This window comes from Coprinopsis cinerea (assembly GCF_000182895.1).
Source record: "Coprinopsis cinerea okayama7#130 chromosome 9 map unlocalized cont3.9, whole genome shotgun sequence".
Lineage (NCBI taxonomy): Eukaryota > Fungi > Basidiomycota > Agaricomycetes > Agaricales > Psathyrellaceae > Coprinopsis > Coprinopsis cinerea.
In genome coordinates this window covers 1621768-1644424 of record NW_003307536.1, presented here as the reverse complement: position 1 = coordinate 1644424, position 22657 = coordinate 1621768, and the positions used below count along the sequence as shown (strand labels likewise).

Below are 22657 nucleotides of genomic sequence, written 5' to 3'. Positions count from 1 at the left end.
CGCGAGCAGATTGAAACGTGGAGTGATCCCGCGGCGCACTCGGAACAAGATCACAGCTGAACTGGCCCTCTTTTTTCCGAATTCAGCAGGCGTCTCCAGGCGTCAAAGTGGTGTCACGCCAAAGCTGAGAATCTATAAACAGTATCCCCTCACTTGGGGAGGGCTCGATTCATCCTGTTTCGTGGGCGGGAGGCCCTCCTAAACATACTGGCGCAGTTCATGCTTAGATTTAGTGTGCATTTTCAACAGCCAATGCAATAAAGCATGCTCTACCTGGGCCTACATGATGATGTCGGGACGCCGGTGCCTGATGTCGCAGAACGAAAGTTCAAAGAACCCAAAGCCTGAAGCTAGAGACGTGGCTGAGCGAACCCACGCATTGCCACATTGATACCATCAAACCCTAAACGTCGGCATGTGGACCTATTTATTGTGATTGATAGGCGCCCATCACTCATTCAATTTCAAGCGCCAGGACGGACTGGAATCGCACAATTGCGTCGATGCGGTTAAGAATGACATTGGATACACGAAATATACATGGTACAGATATCGATGATACATTGGAACGTCACAGTGTCTACAGTCGTCATATCGAGGAAGGAGGGAGGGGGTAGCTTGTTAGAATACAGAGGGGGTAGACACTGGAGAATCAAGAGATAGATGCAGCGAGCTTCGTAGTGAAGTAAGGGGAAAGCTACAATAGAACCTCGACCTTCCCTTCAGCCATGGCATTCTTGAAGGCCTCGACAGCTGCTTCCTTGGAGGGATACTTGAGTCGGAAGGCCCCGCTGACACCTTCAACCTGCTCATTGACGGTTTTCTGTCCAAAACGGAGTCAGTGGGCGAATATCATAGACAGAAAGGAGTGAATGACTTACCGCGTCTGTAAAGATGCCAACCGACTTTCCTTTGAAGACACAATAGTAGCTCCTGTGCTCGAGGCCGACTGTGACAAGACTGCGGCACCCTTCACAGTGGAAGGTGATGACCTCCAGGCCAGTGTCGACGGGGTGAGGCGCACGTCCAACGACACGACCAGGAGCCACGCGAGTCAAGTCAATGTCCATGCCGGTGTGGGGGAGAATGGTGCCAACATAAGCTGGAATCAGAATGGTGAGCGACACGGGAAGATATCATGGCAGGAGGTGGGAATGGACTTACGAGTAGACATGGTGGTAAAGACGAGAGGACGCTTGTAGACGTTGGAGGTTTGTAAACGATTAACGTTGAGGATGGAGCCACCAGAGGCTCGCTCGTTATGCTATATAACCCGTGGAGCTGCTTGGCAACATCATCTTGTGCAAACACTGCTGATGGCGGCATTGAACTTTCGAGGTTGCTACCCGCGTCAATAGCGAAGTGACTTCGCAATGTTACTCGTGAATCCCCTGTCTTGACGGCGTCCTCACCAATATTTAGTTCCCCGTCGTGCGTTATCCGAGTTGGGATGGTTGCTGCGTCAAGGATGTGGGCATCGGATGGTTGGACCAGGAAGGTGGGCATAGGTGCTTGGATTTGGTAGAACGACTGCCAAATTAACCAGTTTCGAGATCCGACTCTTTGTGACTGCGCAATATTACTCGTAAAAGCCCGTTTCTTGGCGGCGTCCTCACCAATATTGGGTTCCCCGTCGTACGTTATCCGACTTTGAATGGTTCCTGCGTCAAGGATGTGGTCGTCGGATGGTTTGACCAGGAATGTGGGCACAGGGGCTCAGCGATTTTGGTAGAACGACTGCCCCATTAAGCAGTTTCAAGGCCCGACACTTCTGAGGGTACAGGAGAGGTTGCCATGAATTTCCCGGGGACGCCAGGAAGCCGAAATTGGAAGAAGCTCAAGGGGTGATCAGCGACCTTGGCAACTGTGGCACTAGGGTGAGGTTGCTGTTGTGTTCGCCATCTCCCAATCAGAGATCCTCTGGACTTGAGAGTGGCTTCCATCGCCTCAGGCCAGACCTCAGCATCCCCAGCGCTTAACCTCCGAAAAGTAGACTGAGAATAATAATATATGTAAATTATTGGCTCTGGGAGCCGCCTGCGTTGCTTCACACTACGATCCACATTGCACGAGCAGTTAACGACGGCGTAAAAATGCAGTGAATTTCTCAGATTGTCCATACGTCACTTTAAACGTGTTTACCTTCGACAAGAGGAAGTGCACGGGATCTTCTCACTGACACCGCGTCTTCATACGATCCACTCCAATTTTAGCACCACAGAAAGCACACCAGCTGCTCGCGATGTATACAGCAATCCCTGTGAGTAACCCGAATCATGCGACAAGCGAGTGGTCTATACATTCACTGTAAAATATTATTATTGATTCCTTTTATTGGAACGAAAACACCGGGAGTTCTCGCGGCAGAAGCCCTTGATCTTGATACAAAGTTATTATTCAGGGGCTGTGGTGCACGATGACTTCTTGCGGCAGAAGCCTATGGCGGGAGAAGCACTTGATCTTGATACAAAGTCCTTATCCAGGGGCTCTGGTGCACGATGACTTCTCGCGGCCGAAGCCTTTGAACGTGACATTGTCCTTTTTCAACTTAGCACTTAGACAGGACTACCTAATTTCAAACAGTATCATGGCGCTGGCGTGGCAGCTCGCCTCGGAGAAACACAAGAAACACGCTGGCCGGGAAGGAAAGGAGTCGTGGTCAGAACCGAAGGAGGAAATCCGAGAGCGTGCGCCATGCTTTGGAATCGCCTGCAGCACTGAAGACATTATTCAGGCATGGTAACCGACGGGGATTGAAAACATGCTACCTGCGCAATTCCCAACACCTTGAACGTGTTCTGCAGACGTTTCCTCCGGAAGGTGGTCTGTATGATAGTCAGTGAGAGATGCGATGAATCACGGGCGTTGAACTTACATGCAACCCATACCATCCTCTGTCACCGAGCCAAAAGATCTGCGACCAATGGCAGTCCACTTCGACTAAGCCTCGGGTTGCATGACTGATGGACTCAAGTCGGGATTTAATGGCCTGTTTGAGGTGTCAGTAACACGTCATAACTGAACAGGTAACACCGAACCTTTGCAGTGTTCAACATACGGATCTGCACGAACTCTATGTCGTCGTCCCAGAGGGGAGGTCTAATTGTGTAGTATCGCAGCATTACCTGCGTTAGCAAGTCTTGGGTATCACCACTTGCGAGCGCAGCCTCCCAGAAGACGGCACAGTCTTCGATCATAGCGCATACAGTGGGATCCCTCAACTCGTTCACCTGTCTCTCTGGTATGAAGATGTCTGGTTGCTAGCCCGCCATCAGAAAATGATTACAGCCTCAAGGCTTGAAGGGGAATGAAACGGCGTACCATAACTTTGGGTATAACGTAGAATACTACAATTCGGCGAATGACACCGATAGTGAGATAGGCCATTGAATATCGTTGACAAGATGCAAAGTGCGCGTAAAAGATGCGAGCAGATGTAATGAGTCGAGAGGGCACCACTGAAACGATGTAGCCCTTTTTATGTACCTTTTGAGCCCGGATTCAGAAATGACACGTTGGATATCTAACGCCCTATCCGATGTACAGGGAGACGCGTGGCAGAAGCTAGGTGTATCAGTGGATCTCGGATAATAACAGGAGTCCAAGAGAGAGAGTATGAGCGCAAGCAGGGAAATCAGATACAGAAAAGCGCGTAATTTTAGTCGAGCCGATAAGCGTCGAGGAGGACACAGAATGCGAAATATTGTACCCTATGCGTCAAGCAATCGACGATACTCAGCCCAAGTGTTGTCTCGGCGGGCTTTGCAAGCATCGAAAGAAGCCCGAGGGCTGGGAGTCAGATGCTGGCGCAGCTGATAAGCACCGGCAAGCCTCTTCCGTCCTTCAAAAGAGTGGCGCACGGCGTCGGACGCGTATTCTGTAGGAGTGATTTTGGTACGGAGAGCGTAGGTCTTCACTGGGCTGTGGCCCAAGCCAATGGCTGATCGAGATCGACGAGGAGAGGATGTGGTTTGGACGCCGACATGGCGCTTTTGGCTATGTGGTGCAGGGTTGGTTCGGGTGGTGACAGCGCCTTGAGCAGCTTCGGAGATCCTGCGAGGACGCGCAGAGCGCGGTGAGGTTCGCTTGAGCTTTGCTACGTTTTTGTCTGACCGCTGGTGAACGTCTTCATGGCGGCGAAGGTGTGCAAGAGAGTAGGGGTGATTTGCTAAGCCAGGCTTCCCGGCGCTGATGGCAAGGCGCGGTCGGATACGCCTAGTTTCCACGTGAGGAGAGGGCGGTGCAGGTGCAGTACGAGTGTTCTCGCTGGGCGAAGGGCTGCAAAGGCGAGCATTTGGGGGTGGCGGGGTGGGAAGTTGCGGCGGGGCGGGTGGTGGGGTGGGAGTAGCGCGGCGTCCGCGCAGATTGTGCTTAACCTTGTGCGGCAAGCGACATCCAGTCCAGCGAGGTAACTGCAAACGCGACATCTTGGCGATTGTCTAGACAGACAGTAGGAAGGAGGCGACGAGTCCACCTCGCTTGCCCTTCCCTTATAACCTCAAATTCGGGCTTCCCTGTTGGCGCCAGAGTGGAACGCGAAGGTAGTGTATTCATCTAGACATTTGATCGTCGCCAGAGTCCGTAAAATCGGGGTATACACGGTACAGACGAAGAGAATGTGCTGCTACGCGCTCACTGAGCAGATGGAACTGTACTCAAAAGGTGTTTCGGATTTATCCGAGAGTCCCGATATCGGAAAGGGGATTAGAAGCGGCAAGCGCCCAAAATCACCATTGTGGTAAGTTACATGTATTGGTCGGTATCCCTCAGGAGGGTGGCGTAAGGTCAGCGAAACAGCTACTCTTCCTGCCTTTGGTAGTACAAACTACCCATGCTAAACCTTCGCGCAAACTTTTCTCCATCCACGTCCATCTCAGCCGCAACATCCTCCAAGTCGACAATGAGGTCCACGATGGGTTTGGTGTAGCCTTCAATCCTCTTCAGGGATTCACCCGTTCCGGAAATCTGTAGTACCTTCCTGTGTAACTCTTCCAATCTTTCCCTACTCCTCTCGAAAGCCGATAGATGAGTTTCAATAGTCCTCCGGATTAATTGTGGATCGTCTGATGATCGGAGGCGGAGGTAATCTGAGCAGAGCCGGTCCAGAAACTTGCGAGAGGATTGGTTGATGACAAGACGCCAGTCTAGGAAGATCTTCTCGGCCTGTTCTACCAAGCATTCTACCTGAAGATCCTGGTAATCCCTGATATTTTGTTAATGAGGACCATGCAGAATGACACCCTCAATGTGTTAACTCGCCTCGGGCTCTTAGTTCTCGATGCAGGCGCCTGGTAATGGTTCTTCTGATCTGACTTGGGTTTCCTGGGAGTCTTCCTTCCAGAGACTCTGAGCATAGGGTCAGGATAGAATAGCGCTTTACATTGGAGGGGTGGAAACGAACGAGCTTCGTTGGCGAGCATACTTCTCTCGTCGTCGCGTGTTAATGTCTTCCTTGTTTCTACGTTCAAGGTTAGTGTTTTGACGTTGAGAAAAGGTAGTTGCCTATTGACCTTTCATACGATCTCTTGCTCTTCTCGCACTTGGCACGCCGCAAGTCCTCTTCACTCTTGTATTTCCGTGTTCGCGCCATGGGAGGAAAGGGAAGCAATGGCTGGGTGAAGCGGATCAGTTACTTGCTTATGAAGCTCCGTCTACTTCGTCTGACCTTTACAGATGGCTTGTGGGCTGATGAAACTTGGGCGTTATTGTCTTCGAGCGGTGCCAATTGACAGGGGCTCATTCTATATCACATTATCCGAAGTCAAAGGCAGACACGATGAATATCCCGTAGTGTACTAATTTCGAGATATTCAGTTGTGTTACGCCTGGACCTTTGTCTCAATTACAAACTCAGATCGCCCTTGCTCGCACAGAGATGTAATGGTGTATTTACATTGCCTCGCCCCAATATTTGCTTCTGAAACGAGCACGCATGTCCCCAAAGCCATCAGAACCTTAAGGGCAGCCCTTATAAATATCGACAGCTTCATTCTCCAAAGCTTCTCGCGCCCCGGACGTTTCCAATGGCCTCTCCGTCCTCTGAATCCCCTTTACGTCTGCGCTCTAACGAGCAACAAAGGACTGATTTTCTCGTCGTCGCTGCTCCCTTCTATGAAGAGGCTGCCTGGGATAATTGTCGAGACCAGTTTGTCCAGCACCTCGTCCGTAACCTGCTGGAACGTTGGCCTTTGGTCTTGACTGCTCGCATTTCCAAGGAAGATCGTAGGAGGGTCAAGACTCGCCTTCTCAATGTGCGTTACTCCCTTCATGTCAAACGCTTAAGCTTCAGGCTAATCAATTTATTGCCCCAGTTTCTGTACACTGAGCTCGGTTACATGAGTTCTGTAATCAGCCCTCCCGAGCTTCCAATGACATGGAGGGAGTTTCTTGAGCTCGACACCAGTCTGCAGTCTACGGAGTGGGATGATGTAGCGGTAGGTCGCTTCGAAATTTCGATTCCAGGGCACAGATACTCACCATCACGGTAGGGACCTATGCTGACCGCTCTCGATCAGACATCCCCGGGAGATCTATATTTGGCTTACCTCCATCCCGAAGAGAGATCCGTTGCCGACTATGACCCTGGAACAGTGGCTCCTTCCCGGCGTGTCAGCAGCGGTGCGGCCAGCCCTCTCGTCCCTTCCATTAACGGCAACAGTGTCTGTTTCCAAGATGACGGAGGGGACTTTCAGGAAAGACCAGGTCGCTGGGCGTCTGTCTTGGCTACCGACTCGGAATATGGCAACCTCCGTCCCAATTGGGTGCCCTGGAGAGTCTGGTCCTCTGAGGACGAAAACTCGGAGAACTCGGAGGAGGATGAGGACATAGTCCGCGAGCTTTGCTCTTTGGACAACTCTATCCATACTTAGTTAGGCTTGTATCTATAGTTAGACAATGCTGGCCTTGTCAGAGGGGCTCCGTAGGGAATTTTCAGCGTGAATATTATTACTTCTTGCGCATTCCTCACTGTAATTGGTCGACTCATCCGAGGAGATACACCTGGAGAAGACTTCCGGGCCCTGGAGATACTGTGACAGGCTCGGAGACCAGTTCGGGCACGTTGACTCCCTGACAGTTCTTCCGTACTTCTGGCAATCTCTGTGCTAATAACTGAAACATGGAGGGCGTTCAGACGACCTCTTTGATCTGGGTGCGTCGTTCCCATCCGCATCCCACCTCTCCAGCATGCCTCTTCAATCTCCATTGCGCTCTGGCCCAGTCCCCATCCAGCGACAGAACTATCTTCGAGTGACCGCCCTCTTCTTCACTCCAGCACGTAGGGCGCGCGCAGACGAGCAGTTTCTCGAGCAGAACTTTGATAATCTCGAAGATCGTTGGCCATTCCGGTTCCGTGAAGGTTTGTCGGAACGAGGGCGTTCCCGAGCCAGAGCCCGACATTACCTGGTGAGTGCCCACGGATTGTTCGCGTTTTGAGGGAAGCTGATTTCTCTGGATGCGTGCTAGCGTTTACAGGACGAGCTTCGTTATTTGTGCAGTATTACCAAACCAGAGGATTCGCCGGCTCTTCCTATGACCTGGGAAGAGTATCTAGCGCTCGATTCGCGCATGGAGTCGACTGAATGGGATGAAGTTGCGGTACGTTGATTCCCGACCTGTCCGCCACAATTCCTCACCCTGCACGCAAACAGATCCCTTTGCTTGAAGCGCTCAACAGCATCCCCGACAACGAGCGTCTCGCATTCCTTCCAGCAGAAGAGCGTCCACCGGTGCCATACCTCGAAAGCGACAGGCTTGTGGATACACGTATGTTTATCGAGGCGTCCCTTATCGCCAGAGGGGTGACTCGAGGCTATGTACGCAGCCTGGGACGGTCCCCTTCTGCCCAGACAGCACGCTCTGACGATGATTTGCCTCCCAACTACGTCGCCTTTATGGGTGACTCTGACAGCTCAGGCTCCGAGACTGAGTCAGACGATTCAGACGACGAGTGCTATTGGTCAGACACTCCAGGGCCCAACGACGGTTTCGTGGTAGGAATGTTGGAGCTTGGTTTGTGGTCCGAGCGCTCACTTCCTTTGAATGCACGGGGCGTGATTCTCATAGACACTAGCGAGATCTCGTAAACCAGCTGCTGCAGAGGGGTGGGGGGAAGTGGGTTTACCTGTAGAAGAGGGTGGCGAACTTAGGTACTTAAGCACCGAACAGCTGCTAGTAGTTAAATCACTCTTGTTAGACCATGTTACTGAATCATGAATATTTTTCTTGGTCCCCTGTCAATCGCAAATGCATACCTCGCCTTGATTCTTGGATTAATGTTGAATGACCCCGGGCTTCGCTCATACTCGGTAATTTGGCGAGCTATACCGATTCTACATATTCGGCAAGAGCGCTCTTAGGTCGTAATTTTAAATCAGAGTGAGGAGGTTGACAGATTGTGTCAGATTAATAACTAGGAAGGGGCTGATTAAGATTCAGAATGATGTTCCGACCATGACTGGAGAGGGGCGCGTTCTCCCTGAGCCTCTTGCGGACCTTGGAAAGGAGATACCGGCACCTTTTTATACGTTTTATGGACCATACCTCTCCTGCGCTTATATTCTCGAGTCATTCCTTTCCCTTTGCGAAACAGTAAGACGAATTGTATAGCGGGATGTTCGCACCAGAGTTACGTAGTGGGCATGTACCCCACCTTCACCCATATCCTGTTCCTCCGAGTTTGAATGATATGCGGGATATCTTAAATATAGTAGAATGGGTGCGTATAATTCCTACTGGCCTCTTTCTCCGTCGTTCCGGGCTTATTTTCTGTGGGGAATTTCGGTATAGCCATTCGGTCAGACGAAACTCATAGCGAGAGCGTTCGCACCAGAGTTACATAGTGGTTATACACCCCACCTTCACCCATATCCTGTTCTCGAGTTTGAATGATATGCGGTATGTCTCAAATATAGTAGAATGGGTGCGTATGATTGCTACTGGCCTCTTTCTCCATCGTGCGGGGCGTATATTCTGTGGGGAATTTCGATATAGCCAATCGGTCAGACGAAAAGGGGCAACTGTGCTTCAGGGAGCTCCTTTTTATTCGGAGTCTTCTATTGTTCCGTTCACGCGCCAGTGTGCCTCTCTTGGAGCTTCGGTATTGTACGAGCGCTGGGTCTTTCTGTTAAGACATAGCAAGAATGTCATTTAATGGTACTGGTTCTAGACTAATCCTACTGTTTACGAGGGGGTGCTTGCGACGGGAGCTGGTTAATAAGAAGATAAAGTTGTCGCCGAAAAACTGTAATATCTGCTTCTCCAATGTCCGCCATGTGGAACCCTTTGAAAAGGCTCACTATGACAGACAAGACCCATAAACCGCAGCTGTGGGTAGTGGTTTGTCGCGAGACTACCGACATGGGACGGGCGGTCCACTCGGTAGACATCCTGTAGCCCAACGAATGTCCATGCTTAGTGGCTAGATGGTTCAGCGACGCAATGAGTACAGCGACTTCCTGAGGATGATGTCAGTCATCTTGCCAACATCAGGTGCAATGTGTACGCCCTACCTTGAGATCCCCTTTCCAAGGCTTTCGCGCCCCGAGACTGTCGAAGACATATACCTCCCCGTTCTTTGGATACAAGACGGCCACGACCCAGTGCTCGTCGGGATAGGTCCTGTGAATGGGGAGGATCCATACGTCCTTCTTCCAATACTCCGAACGTCGAACAAGCCTCCAAATATCATCGGACGAGCTATGGTGGCGGATGAGGACCAGGGTGAACGTAGAAAGCAGGGCGCAGTTGTCGGCTATCCCGTGGGCCTTGAGATGTTGCTGGAGTAGGGCTCCGCCCGAGTTCATACACACATCGTTGAGTCGTTCTTCAGGTGAATGCAAGATGTTAATGTCGGAAAACTCAAACTCATGTAGCACATTCCGCGGATTAGCTGCGACCACCAGATATCGGCTTTGTGGTGTCGGAGGCGTGTCTGATGACATGCTCTCGTCGGGAAGCAATGTCAGCAGACTGCTAGGACCCGTCTTTAAAGTCTCCTGCAAGAGTATAAGTTCCCAAGCTGAAGCTGTTCGTGCGATTCGTACTCACAGGGATGGACCAATCCAAATTCACTACGACGTTTTCCAGCTCCTCGTCTTCGTCTTCATCGCCCTCTGTTCCATCGGAGGAGAGCCACTCAGTCATCTGCACGTGCTCTGAGGTGAGAGTCTCAGAAGGTAGACCGTCGTCGTCCTCATCTTCCTCGTCGCCAACCAGGGTGCGCGCGTCGTCCTCGTCGGGCTGGGAGGCTGAATTGGGGCCGATACCTGCCGTTACTTCATGAACCCAAAAGATCGGTGAAGGTGGTACGGGACGTCCAAGGACACCTTCAACAATGGGTTTGGAGAAGGCGGTAGAGTGTTTTGCCCAGATAGGTGTGGACGTGCCATTGATCCAGCGCTGTTTAATGGCGGCCAATCGAGCTCGATGCTGTAAGAGGATGAACCGAATGTCAGAGTCTACGTTCGAGTGTCAGCGGGGCCCGTAAGACTGAGAAAGAGTACCCACTCGATGGAAGAGCTATGGCAATCTCCACTGCAGTTGATTCACGCCCATACCAGCGGGAGAGATTGTCTGCTTCGCGCCCTAATCGGATTCGTTCCTCGGAGCACCGTTTGAGCTTGAGATGGGCGCGTATGCCTCGCCGCACATCGGGGTTTTCTAGCCATTCAGGCATCGGTCCATTGATACGCGTAATCCAGACGTCCTCGAGAAGTGCGGGGGAATTGCGCAGGTCACCGAGTTTTGTCGGGAGGGGCTTGGGCAGAGGCAACTTCCATTTCCGCTTATGGAGCTTCGCCAGCTTGGTACATATTTCGTTGTGCTTGTGGATCGCTCGCATTAGCGCAGGCTTGCGTCGCTGGATGGACTTGCGCGTCGCTTGGTGCAATTTGGTTCCTGCATTCAAGAGTCAGACCGGGTGGATGCCGTTTCCCCTTCACATTATCGCGCACCTATGGTCGCGTCTCGTCCTCCAACAGCTTGATCAAGACGGTCGATCTCGAAAAAGCTTCCAACCGCTCGCTTCTGAATGCTTGCCTTGACATCGCGCAATAGGAGTAATTCGCGGATGTATTCGAAACTGACGCCTTCGAGGTCGGGGAGGTCTTGGGCCACGTCGAGAGCCTCGTAAATGTTGTCCACGGCTTCCTGCATCTCTGCCGACTTCGCTGCCAATTTCTGCACCTGCGCCTTCGCCGCCTTGGTATTGCTGTTCTTCAGAACCTTCCGCGCGATTTTGAGGTTTTTTTCCATGGCCTTGAGTTCCGCTTGGACATTGATGACTGCATCAATCTCTTTCTTCCCCGTGGCCTTGGACCCTGAAGGTGAAGATTGATTTCAGAATAAAGGGACAGATTCGATAGGCTGGACACTCACCTGCATTGACTGACATCTCCGTGGCTCTCTGGTCTTGCCATTGTTTCTCGAGATCGTCCCTGAGAATCTCAATTTCTTCCAGGATGGCGGAAGCTTCCGCTTCCTGCTTTGGAACTGATTTGGTGAGCCGACGCCGAATGATATCTCCTAGTTCATCGCGGAACGCTCTGTTGATGTAATGTAGTTGTCGATCGAGTAGCCAAATGCGTTTTTCTGCCTGGGAATGGCTTCAGCTTGAAGACGTCGCCCGTTTTGAGACGTACATACCGAGCAGTTGCGTTGTATTGCTATCAGTCGTCTGAGCAACGACCATATCCGTTCCACTCCCTCCCCGTCGCTCAATGCAAGTCCGATTTGCAAGCGGGGGTTGTACCCGAGTTGACATGCCCATTGGTGAGCGTACGCGTGCATGGCGCTCGTAGCGAACTTCAAACGACCGGTGAGGCTGGAGGCCATAATCGGGTGCTACGCGGAGGTATCAGCAACGCTCAGGCACCGATGATGAAACGGGTGGACGCACAAGTTGTGTACTTCGATCGAGAACGCACCCGACGTCGTATAGAACAACCAAAGTGGCGTTGGGCGGCATCAGACTCGCAATCTTCTCGATAAGAGCAACGGCATATTTCTGTTGTTCACCCGCGGTGTCGATGTTTGCCGCGAACAATGGTATGTCGTGACGGCATACAGCCGCCATGACTCCTCCGGCATCGAACTTCTCGAGACATGTCTTGACATTCGACCCACTCCCTGCTTGGTGAGACTTCTGACATGCTTTGACCGCTTCTTTAGGGACTTTCGTCGTAACTTCCCGCTTCGGTTTCGTTCTCGCCTCCCGCATTCGTTGGCCGATTGTATCGACGTAGTCCTTGGACAGGAAATGTTCAGGCTCGTAGAACTTAGGACAATGCTTGACTCCTCGATTATGTCGATGGTTGAAATTGCCATCGATGGCAATCATGGCGTCGCCGCCGCTGCACAGCTCATCCGTTAGTTCGTAGTTCGCATTTGCGGGCAGCGTACATGGGATAGGATACACTCACTTGTCCAAAGACAGTCCGAACTCATCTCCACCAAAGCATGCTGGGCAGAACTGTCGAAGTACGCGGTCACACTCCCCCAGAGTCAGAGTGGACTGGGTCGGGGTCTCCGGCGCTGAGGTCGATGGGGATGCTGCGCCATTAGCGGATGGATTAGCGGTGTTTAGAAGCGCTTGCGCAATGTCGGCGTCATGGTCGCTACTTCGCGGACAATTTGACGACTGCTGCTTCAGTTTGAACTCGCAGGCCGCCTCGTCGGCTTCCTTAAGCGCTGCCTCCAAACGGATGCGTACTTGGCCCAGAAGTCGATCGTACCACTGCACTGCCAGACCAAATGGCTTGCGAAGACCGTCTTTTGCATATTCCTTCTGCGATGGGCGTCAGCCGGAACATTCTCTGAATCCAACGCGTCGTATTTACCTTCCGGTTAAGTAAGACAAATCCCCTTTTTTCGTAGTAAGTTTGCAAGGCGCCAGATATGGCGTAGATGGCATCACAGGTCTTCTCAAAAATGGCATTATAAAGGTCCAATAGAGGCATATAGATAGCCATACGAGGTTGAGTTGGGGCAGTTGGGAACAGGCCGTATCGTACGAGCGCTTCAACTGGATGGTGACATTCGCATCCCTCGGCGCAGACTTCGTGAAAGGCTTCAGATGTAAAAGATATCGTGTTATTCACAGTCTTCTCGAAAACGTGGGCTACTCACATGAGAGAAAAAAGCCTACAACGTTCAAGATTCGCGAGGCACACTCGGGATTGTCGCATCGTCGCTTGATACTCCTGGGGTCAGGCGGTAGTTCCTTCCCTGTGGTTTCTTCCAGGAACTCGAGGTAGACGGATACAAGTTGTGGAATCCGGGCTATCCATCGTCCGTACAGCGTTTGGGTTTGGAACAGCGGAAGCGAGGACCGTAACCGCGCCGGTAGATCGTCCTCGTCGTCGTCTTCTTCGTCATACACTGCAGTGACATCCAAGACTTCTGAGTCATGGCCATTATCTTCCGCCTCTGCACGGCCTATCTCTGCTCCTTCTCCTTCCCCTGCGTCTGATTCTCCTTCGTCTTCCATGTCAGTGTCGACCCAGTCACCCGCATCTCCAGTCTTGTGGTCTAGCGCCATTGGGACTTCTGTCGTGCTGACCGGCGTGTGAGGTGTCGCATAGGAGCTGGTGGTGGCCTCGTTCTCGCTTTGAAGGTTGGATGCGCGAGTGTTACGCAGTTGTTGAGCTTGAGCCTTGAGTGTTTCTATCCGTCGACTAAGGGAGGTCATCTCGGAGTCTAGTCCGATATAGCTGACACGGGTGCGGGTTTTGTACGCATCTCGTTTCTTGACTGGACTGTAGGCGGAAGTTCCAAGCCCTGTGGTATCCCTGCGGAAGTCGCGCCGTTGCTGTTTTGCTGGGTTCAAGGGTTGGTGATCCTGACGGGGCATCGCTCCCCTCAGTAGCTCGTCGTTGCAGGAGGTGGTGGTGGTGGCGGATAAAGAAGAACAGGGCCGCTTGGCCGATGATTGAGCCACAATGTGTGAAGTACTCTTCTACTCAGATCTGGGTCCAAAGGAAGCAGGACAAGTGCTGAATGGGCGCTGGTGAGCAGTATGGCGGGGGGAAAGGGATTGTCACTCACCTAATGGGGAGCGCCTAGCGGCGGCCATAGTTAAACTAGTTGATACAGAGGCCGCGTAAACGTTGAAATTGAGGCGTATGTCAGAGAATGTGGGCAGGGGTGTGTGTTTTCGGTGGACCCACTCACAGGCGCAAGTGCTCATGGGCGCTGCGCCCCGTGACAGCTGGTGATGTGGTTCGCTCCCAATAGGGCAGGTGGCAGCTGATGGGAACTGCCATTTTTGGATAACTGCTCCATCAATCAATCAGTTACGGGCTCTTAGACACCTTCCTTGCACTACAAAGAAGGCCTCTACGAGAGGCTATATACAGGTTAGACTGTAGTCCCTGAGGTGGGGGTCTCGGTGAAAGGATTCTCGACAAAAGGCACTGTCAGCAACGAACGTCGCGTCGGAACTCTCGTATTTGGGGATAGTGAAGGGGTTGACCATGCTTTCCAGGCTTATGCCACCAATTTGCACCAGTGGCCCATACCGGAAGGTATGTATGCGGTAGTTGGAAGTAGCGGATACAGCTGTTGGATTGTTGGGCAAATGGCGCCTGGAGGGAAATTCAGCAAGCTGTCGGTTCTTAGGCTCCTGGGTACTGGGGAAGAAGTCAGAATGGAGGATCTACGTCCGAAGCTGGGTATCAAAAAAATGTTCATCTACTTGCTTTGATATTTAGGCTTATGCATAACATATAGTTTCTCTGTGTCACAAGATTTATAATATATCATACATTGCTACTCGGTCAAAGTACTCGACTTTCTTCACTGCACTAATAAATCTTCAAGCAAGCTATGGTGTTTAGAAAGGAAAAGTCGAGCGGGTGGTGTGTTCCTGTGACTTGTTGCACTCGGTCACAAAGAGTCGGAGTCTACGGCGTCCTTACTTGCCATGAGCAATCGTCTGTTTGTGAACACTTCTGGATTTGGGCTGAAGCCCTCGCTGGAATCTTCTCGCTTTCACACTCATCTTAGCGGGTCCCCACTGCCATCGGTGACATAATCCCCGACCTCTTTGCGGCCTTTCGTGATGTTCACACAGTTCACGTTCATACTCCCGTGCTGTCCATCGACCTGACGGCTGCCTCATTGCCCATCATGAGGGGGCCCCAATTCGACACACTCTTGAACTGCGTTCCTTCCTTCGTTTCTTCAAACCTCCCTTCAAACGTTGCCGCCAAGCTAGAAATGTCCTTGAGCAAGAGTTCGATCTCCGGCCTTTCTTTGGATGCAGCTGGCCTCATCGCGCTCGCCGACCTCACCACCATTGCTGAACGCACCGCCCTCAGAGGAAATGCGTCGTGGCTCGACGTTCTCTTCCTAGCACCCGGTATACACCGCCAGCAGCTGGCAGCCGAGGTTAACAAAGGAGAACACCCTGTTTGCGGAGCCATGCATAGCGGATATGTGTTCAGGGTAGAGAACCAGGCTACGGTCGCGTTCCTCCAAAGGGTCAGCACTACCGGTCATTTGACCGTCGTCCAGGTGGACAGCCCAGTGGAGGAAGGGCGCATCTGGCAGAAGCTTAGGTCGTGGTTTGCACCAAAGTATTTTGCTCCATCGGTGCTGTACCTTACCGGATTCACCTTCACCCTTATTTCCATCGCCCTCATTGGCGCAATACGCGACTTTTGGGCTCTCGGTGTGCTCTGCATGCTCATTGGCGCCCGTCTCATTAATACGGTGGTGATCAAACGTCGGGCACAACTCACGTGGAAAGGGGCTCCCGAACCTGGGGTAATGGGGGATTTGTTTGTTCTACTCAGCCAAGATCGCTGGGTGAGGATCCAGGGAACAGTGGACGATTTGAAGGCGGTCACAGCAGGGCAATGGCTACGGGATGAGCAGACCATCGAGTCATTCTTCACAGCACTTGCAACCTTGCTCGTGTACCTGTCTGCCGCTCTCGCACCCAACACATCCACGGTGGGGTCGCTTATTATTGCTGTTCTTATCCTCACTTCGGTCGCTCTCCTCGGGCTGGCAAACTCGTTGACCCGTGATTTGATAATGTTCGGGAGGACGCTGAGGGTGAGCGAAGGTCCTAAAGCGTATGCTCGTCGATTGGACTTGGCGAAGGAGTTGGTTGAACAGAGTGGGAGAGACGACTGGGCTATTGGCATCGGGATGATCTTACCAAAGAGCGGGGAGGCTGCGGGTAAGGTTTCTGTCTGACGATTATATTTGGTACTACCGCTCGCTATGTAAAGTAGTGATTCAGGAGGCGCCATCATATGCCCTCCTGAATGCTTATTAGAAATATCTCTCGTTCACCTCTTTAAGTCTCACTGCTTAAAGAGGGCCCTGGTGTAAGGGCCTTGGCCCGAGCGTCTATTTACTTTCCTTTGACTTGCGATGTGTATAAACAGTTGACTCTAGCTGTAACGCCTAGTTAGGACTCTCTTGAATACCACGATTTACGCCTGTCTATCGCTTGAGAGAATAACTTTGCGTAACGAGATCCTTGCTTCGGCTCGCCTCGTTACAGTCCGTTGGCGGACGCACCTGGCCGAATAGGGGCTCTTTCCTATTGCGGACACCTTTGGTCTTCCTCCTCGCCCCTGATGCTCTGCGACGACTCTGCTTGTGTTTCGAATTGTGCCGACGCGTATAAACGACGACAAGGCGTGAATGCAGACGGAGTCGACAGCGCCTGTCTTAACCTCACACTAGAACGATGGCGACCTTGCCACGGTCAGCGACCAAATCCTCAATCCTAGCCAGACCAACAACCGATTTCGATAGCGGGATCAATTCCTCCGCCGCTTGGACAGAGTCCAATAAGCCTTCAATTCCGCAAGGACCCAGCACGCGCAGGTATCTTTCAGAATCCCACCTTCAATCGCACGGATCGCTCTCGGACGACGAATTCGACGATGGAGGCGACGAGTTAGAGGAACCGGCGCGTAAAGCCCGCGCCTTGTTCGACTTTCAGGGCAAACCCGAATTTCGTGAACTCGACGTGAACGCTGGAGACCCCATCGACGTGCTCAAGGAGGACGTGGGCGAAGGATGGAGTCTGGTGCGCAACGAGAGCGGCGAGATGGGGTTGCTACCTCAGACGTACTATACGGTTCGTGAAATCATTCTCAACATGCCTCATTGGACCCACGATGACCACCTCCCTATAGTTTACCTCTGAACTAAGTGCTGCTCCTGACCTCGAGATCGACAGCTCTCCCAATGCAAAGCAGTATCCTAAGCAACGAGAACCCTCCAGCGACAGTATCACACCCCGAGGTTCTCCCAGAAACTCCCAAGCAGCACTACCGCTCTTCCCTCAGAACACCGGCGAATGGCAGGCCTTCCCAAACTTCCGACGCAGTCTATTGGGTGGAAAGTCCTTGAATAGGTTCTCTGCGTTTGTGACAAGCGGTGCAGAGGAGTTCGTTCTCAAAGGCTCTCCTGTTCAACCCGAGGAGGACGCTGAACCGACGATATCTCACGGCAAGGAAGACTCGACCGCCTCACTTGACGAAGAGGAACAGAACCGCCTCAGCCGCGTTGAATCAGACAGACACTTCGTCGACCCCGGTCCTACATGGAAGGAAAAAGTTGGGCCTTTCCGTGTCCTGGTGCATTCCCCTTCGAAACGCACGTCCTTGCTTTCTGGCGCCTACACGGTATACAGCATCACCTCCCTCTTCCATGAATCGGACACGGATGAAGAAGCTATCGCTCGCGTTACAGTACATCGCCGGTTCTCGCATTTCGTTGTTCTGCATACAGCCTTGACGAGGAGGTTACCCGGGATTGCGTTACCTCCGCTTCCAGAGAAGCAGTATGCGGGGAGGTTTAGTGCTGATTTTGTTGAAGCCAGACGCGGTGATCTGGAACGATACATGAACAAGATTGTGAAGCATCCAATTGCTCGATACGCAGAAATTGTGACGTTCTTCCTCAGTTGCGAGAGTGACAGCGTGAGTGGTTTGTATCGCCGTTTGCTCCAGCGAATACTCATGCTCTTCTGGTAGGAATGGAAACACCTTCTACCAGAGCACCTCGCAATGCCTCCAGCTGGGCCATCCTTCTACGCTCGAGTGTACCACCCCGCCTTCAATGTCGATGCAGACGAGGCCCAGGATTCTGTGGGGCTATTTGAAGCGCACACCAAGGCAGTGGATAAAGGGGTGCAGAATCTACGCGGTGTGTTTTCTAGAATACGGGAGGCCCGAGTCGGTTCGTGCTTCATTCAATCCCCTCGTCCCATTTGGACCTGACAAAACACGCTGCCAGAAATGTCCAAGGCAGAAAGGCTACTTTCGTATTCACTACTGTCATTGATCACATCCAAGCCCATGGCGTCTGGCTCCAGCATCCAGGAATCACCGAGCAGTCGAGTGACCAGCATTCCGCCAGAGCGTCCAAAAGGGTTGATGAATGGGGAGGGAGCCTGGTGCTGGCGGGACAAGTGTCCAAGTGAGGCTTTATATTGTTCTTGAGATGAACTTGTCCTGACGTGATAAGGCTGTTTACAGTTGACCAAGGCCATGCAAAAGACTTCAGAGACGCTCCAGAGCGTTGCGGACCTCTATGATGACCACGTGTGTAGCACCCCGTCCGTTTTCTCCCTAGTGCTTGCGTTGACAATATTATAGGCTCGACGGACCCAGTTGGCAACCCATGAATATCTTAAGACGATGGCGCATCCTTCATCCATCTACGAGGTAAGACGCCTTGCACTAAATGCTCAACCACGATATGCTCATTACCGCAGGGTGTGATAACTACCCATCGCGAGACACTTACGCGGTGGAACGAAGCTGTATATGGAAACATGGTGCGTCCCTTGGGCTAAAATACCATACCCGTGACTGACACTGCTTCTCAGCCCGACGAAGATGTTGCTGCGCGTTGCGAAACCGTCCTCAACATCACCATGGCCGAAATGAACACCTACCACACACAGAAAGTCGATGACTTCCGCACCCTAGCTGTTGATCACCTCGACGGGGAGATCCATTTCTACGAACAAATAGTCGCTCGCCTCAAAGCTGCCCGTCAGAATTTCGACCCTGATCAGCTAGAAGAACTTGGAACTTCACCTCGGAAATCGTCCATCTATGAACGCGAGTTGGATCAACCACGGTTGGACCCTACACCTCTGCCCCAACCTTGTCCTCATGTGTATGACTCTACTCCGATGCGCCCGGTTAGTGTTGCGATCCAGGAAGGGGTGAATTTGTTCTTGGGGTCTGAAGGGCGGGGGAGTGTGTTTAGTAAACTGTGGTCCCATTAGAGTGGCAACACTCTGTGTTGTACATCCTTCCCTCGGTGTTTGTAAATTACATTGGTGTGTACCATGACTGTCCTTTTCATGAGACCAGAGCCAGGGGACGCATGGAGGGGCCCGAGATGAATATTTTCCCTGGTAATCAGTATTTGCCCTGACACAGGCTAGCCGGGGCCGTTAGACTGCATTGGTTCCGCGCTACGCGCATTGCGGTACATTGACAGGCCTCGTTTCTCTTTAGACGCTGGCCCTTTGACGAAGACGGAAAGGCAAGAGGCGTAGGACAGCAGATTAAGAGCTAACTGAATTCAAGAATGGCGGGCCCGACGTCCGGGGCGTCATGTGGGAAAATGATGGGAGATCAGCGACGGCCAATCCGTTCGCATCAGGGGCCATTTGCGTTGCTGGAGACAACGCCGTCCCCTCTTGGTTAACGATTACGAAAAACGACGCACGCTGAGCAGCGACGCCAATGGTCGTTAGCCCTTAATCCACCCACCGCCGCCTCCTCCCCGCCGACCGCAAGCGATGCTAGCAGGGGTACGTTCTCCAAACACCGCCATTACCGAAGTGAAGAATCCCATTTGATTTCACCTTTGCGTTTTCAATCAAACAGCGAAAAGATGTGCTCGAGTTGTTCAAGAATGCGAACCAGGTTGATCAGTGGATTAAGGCGATTATAGCGGTTCCAGCTTCGAATTGGGCTAATTTCTCGTGCTATACTATGCTGGTGAGTTTGGAGGAGGCTCGCTTTTTGGCGTTTTTGATGCGTTTCTAACGAGGGGGTTTGGCACTTGGTTACAAGGTGTACGACTATCTATGCACGCTGGAAAAGGAGGTGCGAGGAAGGGAATCACATCTTTGGAGATGAAGACTGACTGAATGGCGCGTAGGTTGCGTACGTCTGGACGTGCCCGTGGTCGTGGGGGCTTCCCCTGTTTTATGTCAACCGATATCTACCATTTATCGACCAGCTCCTTATGTTACACGGTGAGTGCGCGAGACTCGTTCTTTGTCTGAATGCAACTGAAAAACACGTTATTTGTTGCAGTTCAGCTAGGCGGGGCACTACCGGAGGTATGTAGGATTATTCGCGTTGGATGAGGGCCAGAGTCTGATGGTGGTTACAACTACAGAGCTGCACGATACAGATGAAAGTGGCTGCCTGTGAGTACAACCTTATTGGCATTGAGGGGGGACGATGATTCACAAGGTGTCTCTAGTATTGATGTATATCGGCTCGGTGGTCTCTCAAAGTACGACGGCCCTTTATCTCGCCATTTCATTTTGAAACTGACAAATCGTTCATCCAAGTGATCATCGTCCTACGGACACTGGCGATATGGAGGGGCAATAAAAAAGTCTGTCTACTTGTTCTGGCTGTCTTGGTTGTGAGTGAATTTCGTCGATTATCGCTATTAATGTATACAGACAACACTGTCCGTCAGGGTTCGGTTGTCTCTTCTGGGTTCATCGTGCACACCCAGGTCATGTCCATTAAATGTGGGTCGTCGTTCGTTTGTGGTTTCTTCCTCAGCTTGCTCAAGCCTTCGCCCTCAGTCTTTGATCCTGGGATTCCGCAGACGCGTTGCCTCGTGCTCGAGTACAGTGTAACCCCCAGATACGCCTTCATCTCAATTCTAGTCCTGGAAATCTGTGAGCTTCCTCGAGCCTTTTGGGTTTAACATTCAACTGAAAACACCTGCAGTAATTGTCATTCTGACCATAATCAAAGCCCGACAACACTGTATGTCATTGGCGATAATACGCAGTGCTCCGAAGCTGACTGATTTCCAGTCCGCCAATCCAACTCGTCATGGGTTATTCAGATCTATAAAAACGGTGCGTTTTGTTCCCTCCAACTGCGCAACTATTGCCATACTCACCCTCACTATCAGGAATATTCTTCTGCATTTGCATGACAAGTAAGAGCCCCTGATTCCCAAGCTGTTTGTTAACTGATCTGTGGCAATGTGCAGTCCTTACGTTACTCAACCTTCTACTTACCAACATTCCCTCGGTTGTGAGTACTCTTCCCCCATCAAGCGCTTGTTCTGGCGGCTAATCCCTCCCTTCTAAAGCCTCTTTATTACACAATCCTATCAGCACCGTAAGCCACTCTTGCCGCGCCTTATCTGATAACTTTGATGCTCATCGTTAACAGAACACAACGAGTCCTTCATTCGATCTTCTGCAACCGCGTAATGCTTCAAATTCTGGAACACCGGAAACAAGTCCTAGGAGCCTCCGAAGAATCTCAAGACATCGACACGCACGATGGTAGCAATCTCTTCACAACAATACACCTCCATACCTTTGGCCAAAGCACGCACGGCGAATTCATTATCCATACCCTTCCAACACCCAATGACGATGCGCATCAGCTCCGCAATGGCCATCATCCCCCAATAGTACCAGGCGTTTCAGGTCTCCCGCAACCAGGTCAACGGCGGCGGACAAAAGGATGGATACTTTAGTCACCGGGTGCGCACTGTAGAACTTGTAAACTTATCTAGACTGTACTTGTATCATATGTATGTGTCATTGGGCTTGTACGTTGGATGAATTTGCTTCCGTCTGTTTCAGGTCCCTTCACGGTGACTTTCGACTTCTCCCATTTACTTCCGAGTGTAGCTCCCTGACTAATTCACACCTGCTTCAGCGAATTCACAGCTTTCCACAGTGTCGACAGCCGTGTATGGTCTGGCACTATGTATAGACCTGCTGCACGGCCTGCGGGGCGCTGGACATGGGCGAGTTGCGGGAGAAGTGCGGCCCAAGTCGTCGACAAAGTGACCCAAGGATTATCATGATCAGCGAAAGGCCCGAATTCCTTCCGGAGATTAACGACGCTCAACCAGATGGTCTCAACCTCGAAATCCCCACAACCATGTTGCTCGACGCTGCTCGAGCACTACACGAGGTGGTTACCGGCAGCATGGCGTCGCTGTCGATAACGCAAAGAACTCAGCTTGACTACGAATCGACCTCGCTATCAAACGTTGCGGGATTCTCAGAGGTTCGAAGAAGCGGAAAAACATGCTCGCACTCTGACATCAGTCCGCTTCAAACCGCCGCAAAATCTACGCTTTTGGTGGTACAGTACCCATGCTACGCTAATCCAGCACAAGGGCTCTCTGGCTTGTGACCAATCTGTGCTCGTCTCCCTTGGATGGTGCCTGGCTTGCGCTTCGTCGTTCTGCTTCCATTGTTGTGGATGCACCCTGATGCACCCTGATGCACCCACGGCGGGCTTCTTTTTGTCATCTCACTACCCCAGTTGTGGACGCGTGTAGCGGCTGAACCAACGCATTTGTGGCAATGGCACTAACAGTGGCTGTTTGACTTTCCCCAAATCTATCTTTGGACTACACGCCAACGCCATATAAACCTCGA

The 22657-nt window shown here is 51.8% G+C and overlaps 11 protein-coding genes across 11 annotated transcripts; 6 read left to right on the top strand and 5 right to left on the bottom strand.

The window, feature by feature from the left end:
• Positions 1 to 697: 697 nt before the first annotated feature.
• On the bottom strand, positions 698 to 1174 carry CC1G_03486 (hypothetical protein; the record flags this gene model as incomplete). The annotated part of the gene is made up of 3 exons (XM_001832420.1): positions 698 to 823; positions 882 to 1102; positions 1165 to 1174. 3 exons carry the CDS (start codon positions 1172 to 1174, stop codon positions 698 to 700), a joined length of 357 nt encoding a protein of 118 aa, XP_001832472.1.
• Positions 1175 to 2726: 1552 nt separating this feature from the next.
• Positions 2727 to 3387, bottom strand: CC1G_03485 (hypothetical protein; the record flags this gene model as incomplete). Its single annotated transcript, XM_001832419.2, has 4 exons — positions 2727 to 2825; positions 2876 to 2989; positions 3039 to 3260; positions 3322 to 3387. The coding sequence occupies 4 exons, from the start codon at positions 3385 to 3387 to the stop codon at positions 2727 to 2729; spliced, it is 501 nt and encodes a 166-aa protein (XP_001832471.2).
• Positions 3388 to 3710: 323 nt separating this feature from the next.
• Positions 3711 to 4427, bottom strand: CC1G_03484 (hypothetical protein; the record flags this gene model as incomplete). Its single annotated transcript, XM_001832418.1, has 1 exon — positions 3711 to 4427. The coding sequence occupies one exon, from the start codon at positions 4425 to 4427 to the stop codon at positions 3711 to 3713; it is 717 nt and encodes a 238-aa protein (XP_001832470.1).
• Positions 4428 to 4797: 370 nt separating this feature from the next.
• Positions 4798 to 5590, bottom strand: CC1G_03483 (hypothetical protein; the record flags this gene model as incomplete). Its single annotated transcript, XM_001832417.2, has 4 exons — positions 4798 to 5193; positions 5256 to 5346; positions 5402 to 5458; positions 5520 to 5590. 4 exons carry the CDS (start codon positions 5588 to 5590, stop codon positions 4798 to 4800), a joined length of 615 nt encoding a protein of 204 aa, XP_001832469.2.
• A 433-nt stretch (positions 5591 to 6023) lies between these two features.
• CC1G_03482 (hypothetical protein) lies at positions 6024 to 6869 on the top strand (the record flags this gene model as incomplete). Its single annotated transcript, XM_001832416.1, has 3 exons — positions 6024 to 6251; positions 6312 to 6434; positions 6489 to 6869. The coding sequence occupies 3 exons, from the start codon at positions 6024 to 6026 to the stop codon at positions 6867 to 6869; spliced, it is 732 nt and encodes a 243-aa protein (XP_001832468.1).
• A 316-nt stretch (positions 6870 to 7185) lies between these two features.
• CC1G_03481 (hypothetical protein) lies at positions 7186 to 8084 on the top strand (the record flags this gene model as incomplete). The annotated part of the gene is made up of 3 exons (XM_001832415.1): positions 7186 to 7404; positions 7465 to 7596; positions 7650 to 8084. 3 exons carry the CDS (start codon positions 7186 to 7188, stop codon positions 8082 to 8084), a joined length of 786 nt encoding a protein of 261 aa, XP_001832467.1.
• Positions 8085 to 9173: 1089 nt separating this feature from the next.
• CC1G_03480 (hypothetical protein) lies at positions 9174 to 14147 on the bottom strand (the record flags this gene model as incomplete). Its single annotated transcript, XM_001832414.2, has 12 exons — positions 14044 to 14147; positions 13168 to 13991; positions 12837 to 13117; positions 12420 to 12784; positions 11897 to 12350; positions 11644 to 11841; positions 11377 to 11593; positions 10953 to 11318; positions 10507 to 10896; positions 10048 to 10457; positions 9510 to 9995; positions 9174 to 9455 (listed from the first exon to the last, which is right to left on the bottom strand). The coding sequence occupies exons 2-12, from the start codon at positions 13847 to 13849 to the stop codon at positions 9174 to 9176; spliced, it is 4131 nt and encodes a 1376-aa protein (XP_001832466.2). The 5' UTR covers positions 13850 to 13991; positions 14044 to 14147.
• Positions 14148 to 15126: 979 nt separating this feature from the next.
• Positions 15127 to 16203, top strand: CC1G_03479 (hypothetical protein; the record flags this gene model as incomplete). Its single annotated transcript, XM_001832413.1, has 1 exon — positions 15127 to 16203. One exon carries the CDS (start codon positions 15127 to 15129, stop codon positions 16201 to 16203), a length of 1077 nt encoding a protein of 358 aa, XP_001832465.1.
• Positions 16204 to 16705: 502 nt separating this feature from the next.
• On the top strand, positions 16706 to 19267 carry CC1G_15197 (Sh3px3 protein; the record flags this gene model as incomplete). Its single annotated transcript, XM_002910516.1, has 8 exons — positions 16706 to 17101; positions 17160 to 17948; positions 18003 to 18158; positions 18188 to 18439; positions 18507 to 18572; positions 18627 to 18695; positions 18746 to 18808; positions 18860 to 19267. The coding sequence occupies 8 exons, from the start codon at positions 16706 to 16708 to the stop codon at positions 19265 to 19267; spliced, it is 2199 nt and encodes a 732-aa protein (XP_002910562.1).
• A 974-nt stretch (positions 19268 to 20241) lies between these two features.
• Positions 20242 to 21466, top strand: CC1G_15196 (hypothetical protein; the record flags this gene model as incomplete). Its single annotated transcript, XM_002910515.1, has 12 exons — positions 20242 to 20251; positions 20313 to 20338; positions 20398 to 20428; positions 20485 to 20517; positions 20576 to 20652; positions 20710 to 20917; positions 20970 to 21008; positions 21059 to 21103; positions 21160 to 21186; positions 21241 to 21284; positions 21368 to 21371; positions 21426 to 21466. The coding sequence occupies 12 exons, from the start codon at positions 20242 to 20244 to the stop codon at positions 21464 to 21466; spliced, it is 585 nt and encodes a 194-aa protein (XP_002910561.1).
• Positions 21467 to 22070: 604 nt separating this feature from the next.
• Positions 22071 to 22409, top strand: CC1G_15195 (hypothetical protein; the record flags this gene model as incomplete). The annotated part of the gene is made up of 1 exon (XM_002910514.1): positions 22071 to 22409. One exon carries the CDS (start codon positions 22071 to 22073, stop codon positions 22407 to 22409), a length of 339 nt encoding a protein of 112 aa, XP_002910560.1.
• Between the last annotated feature and the right edge of the window lie 248 nt (positions 22410 to 22657).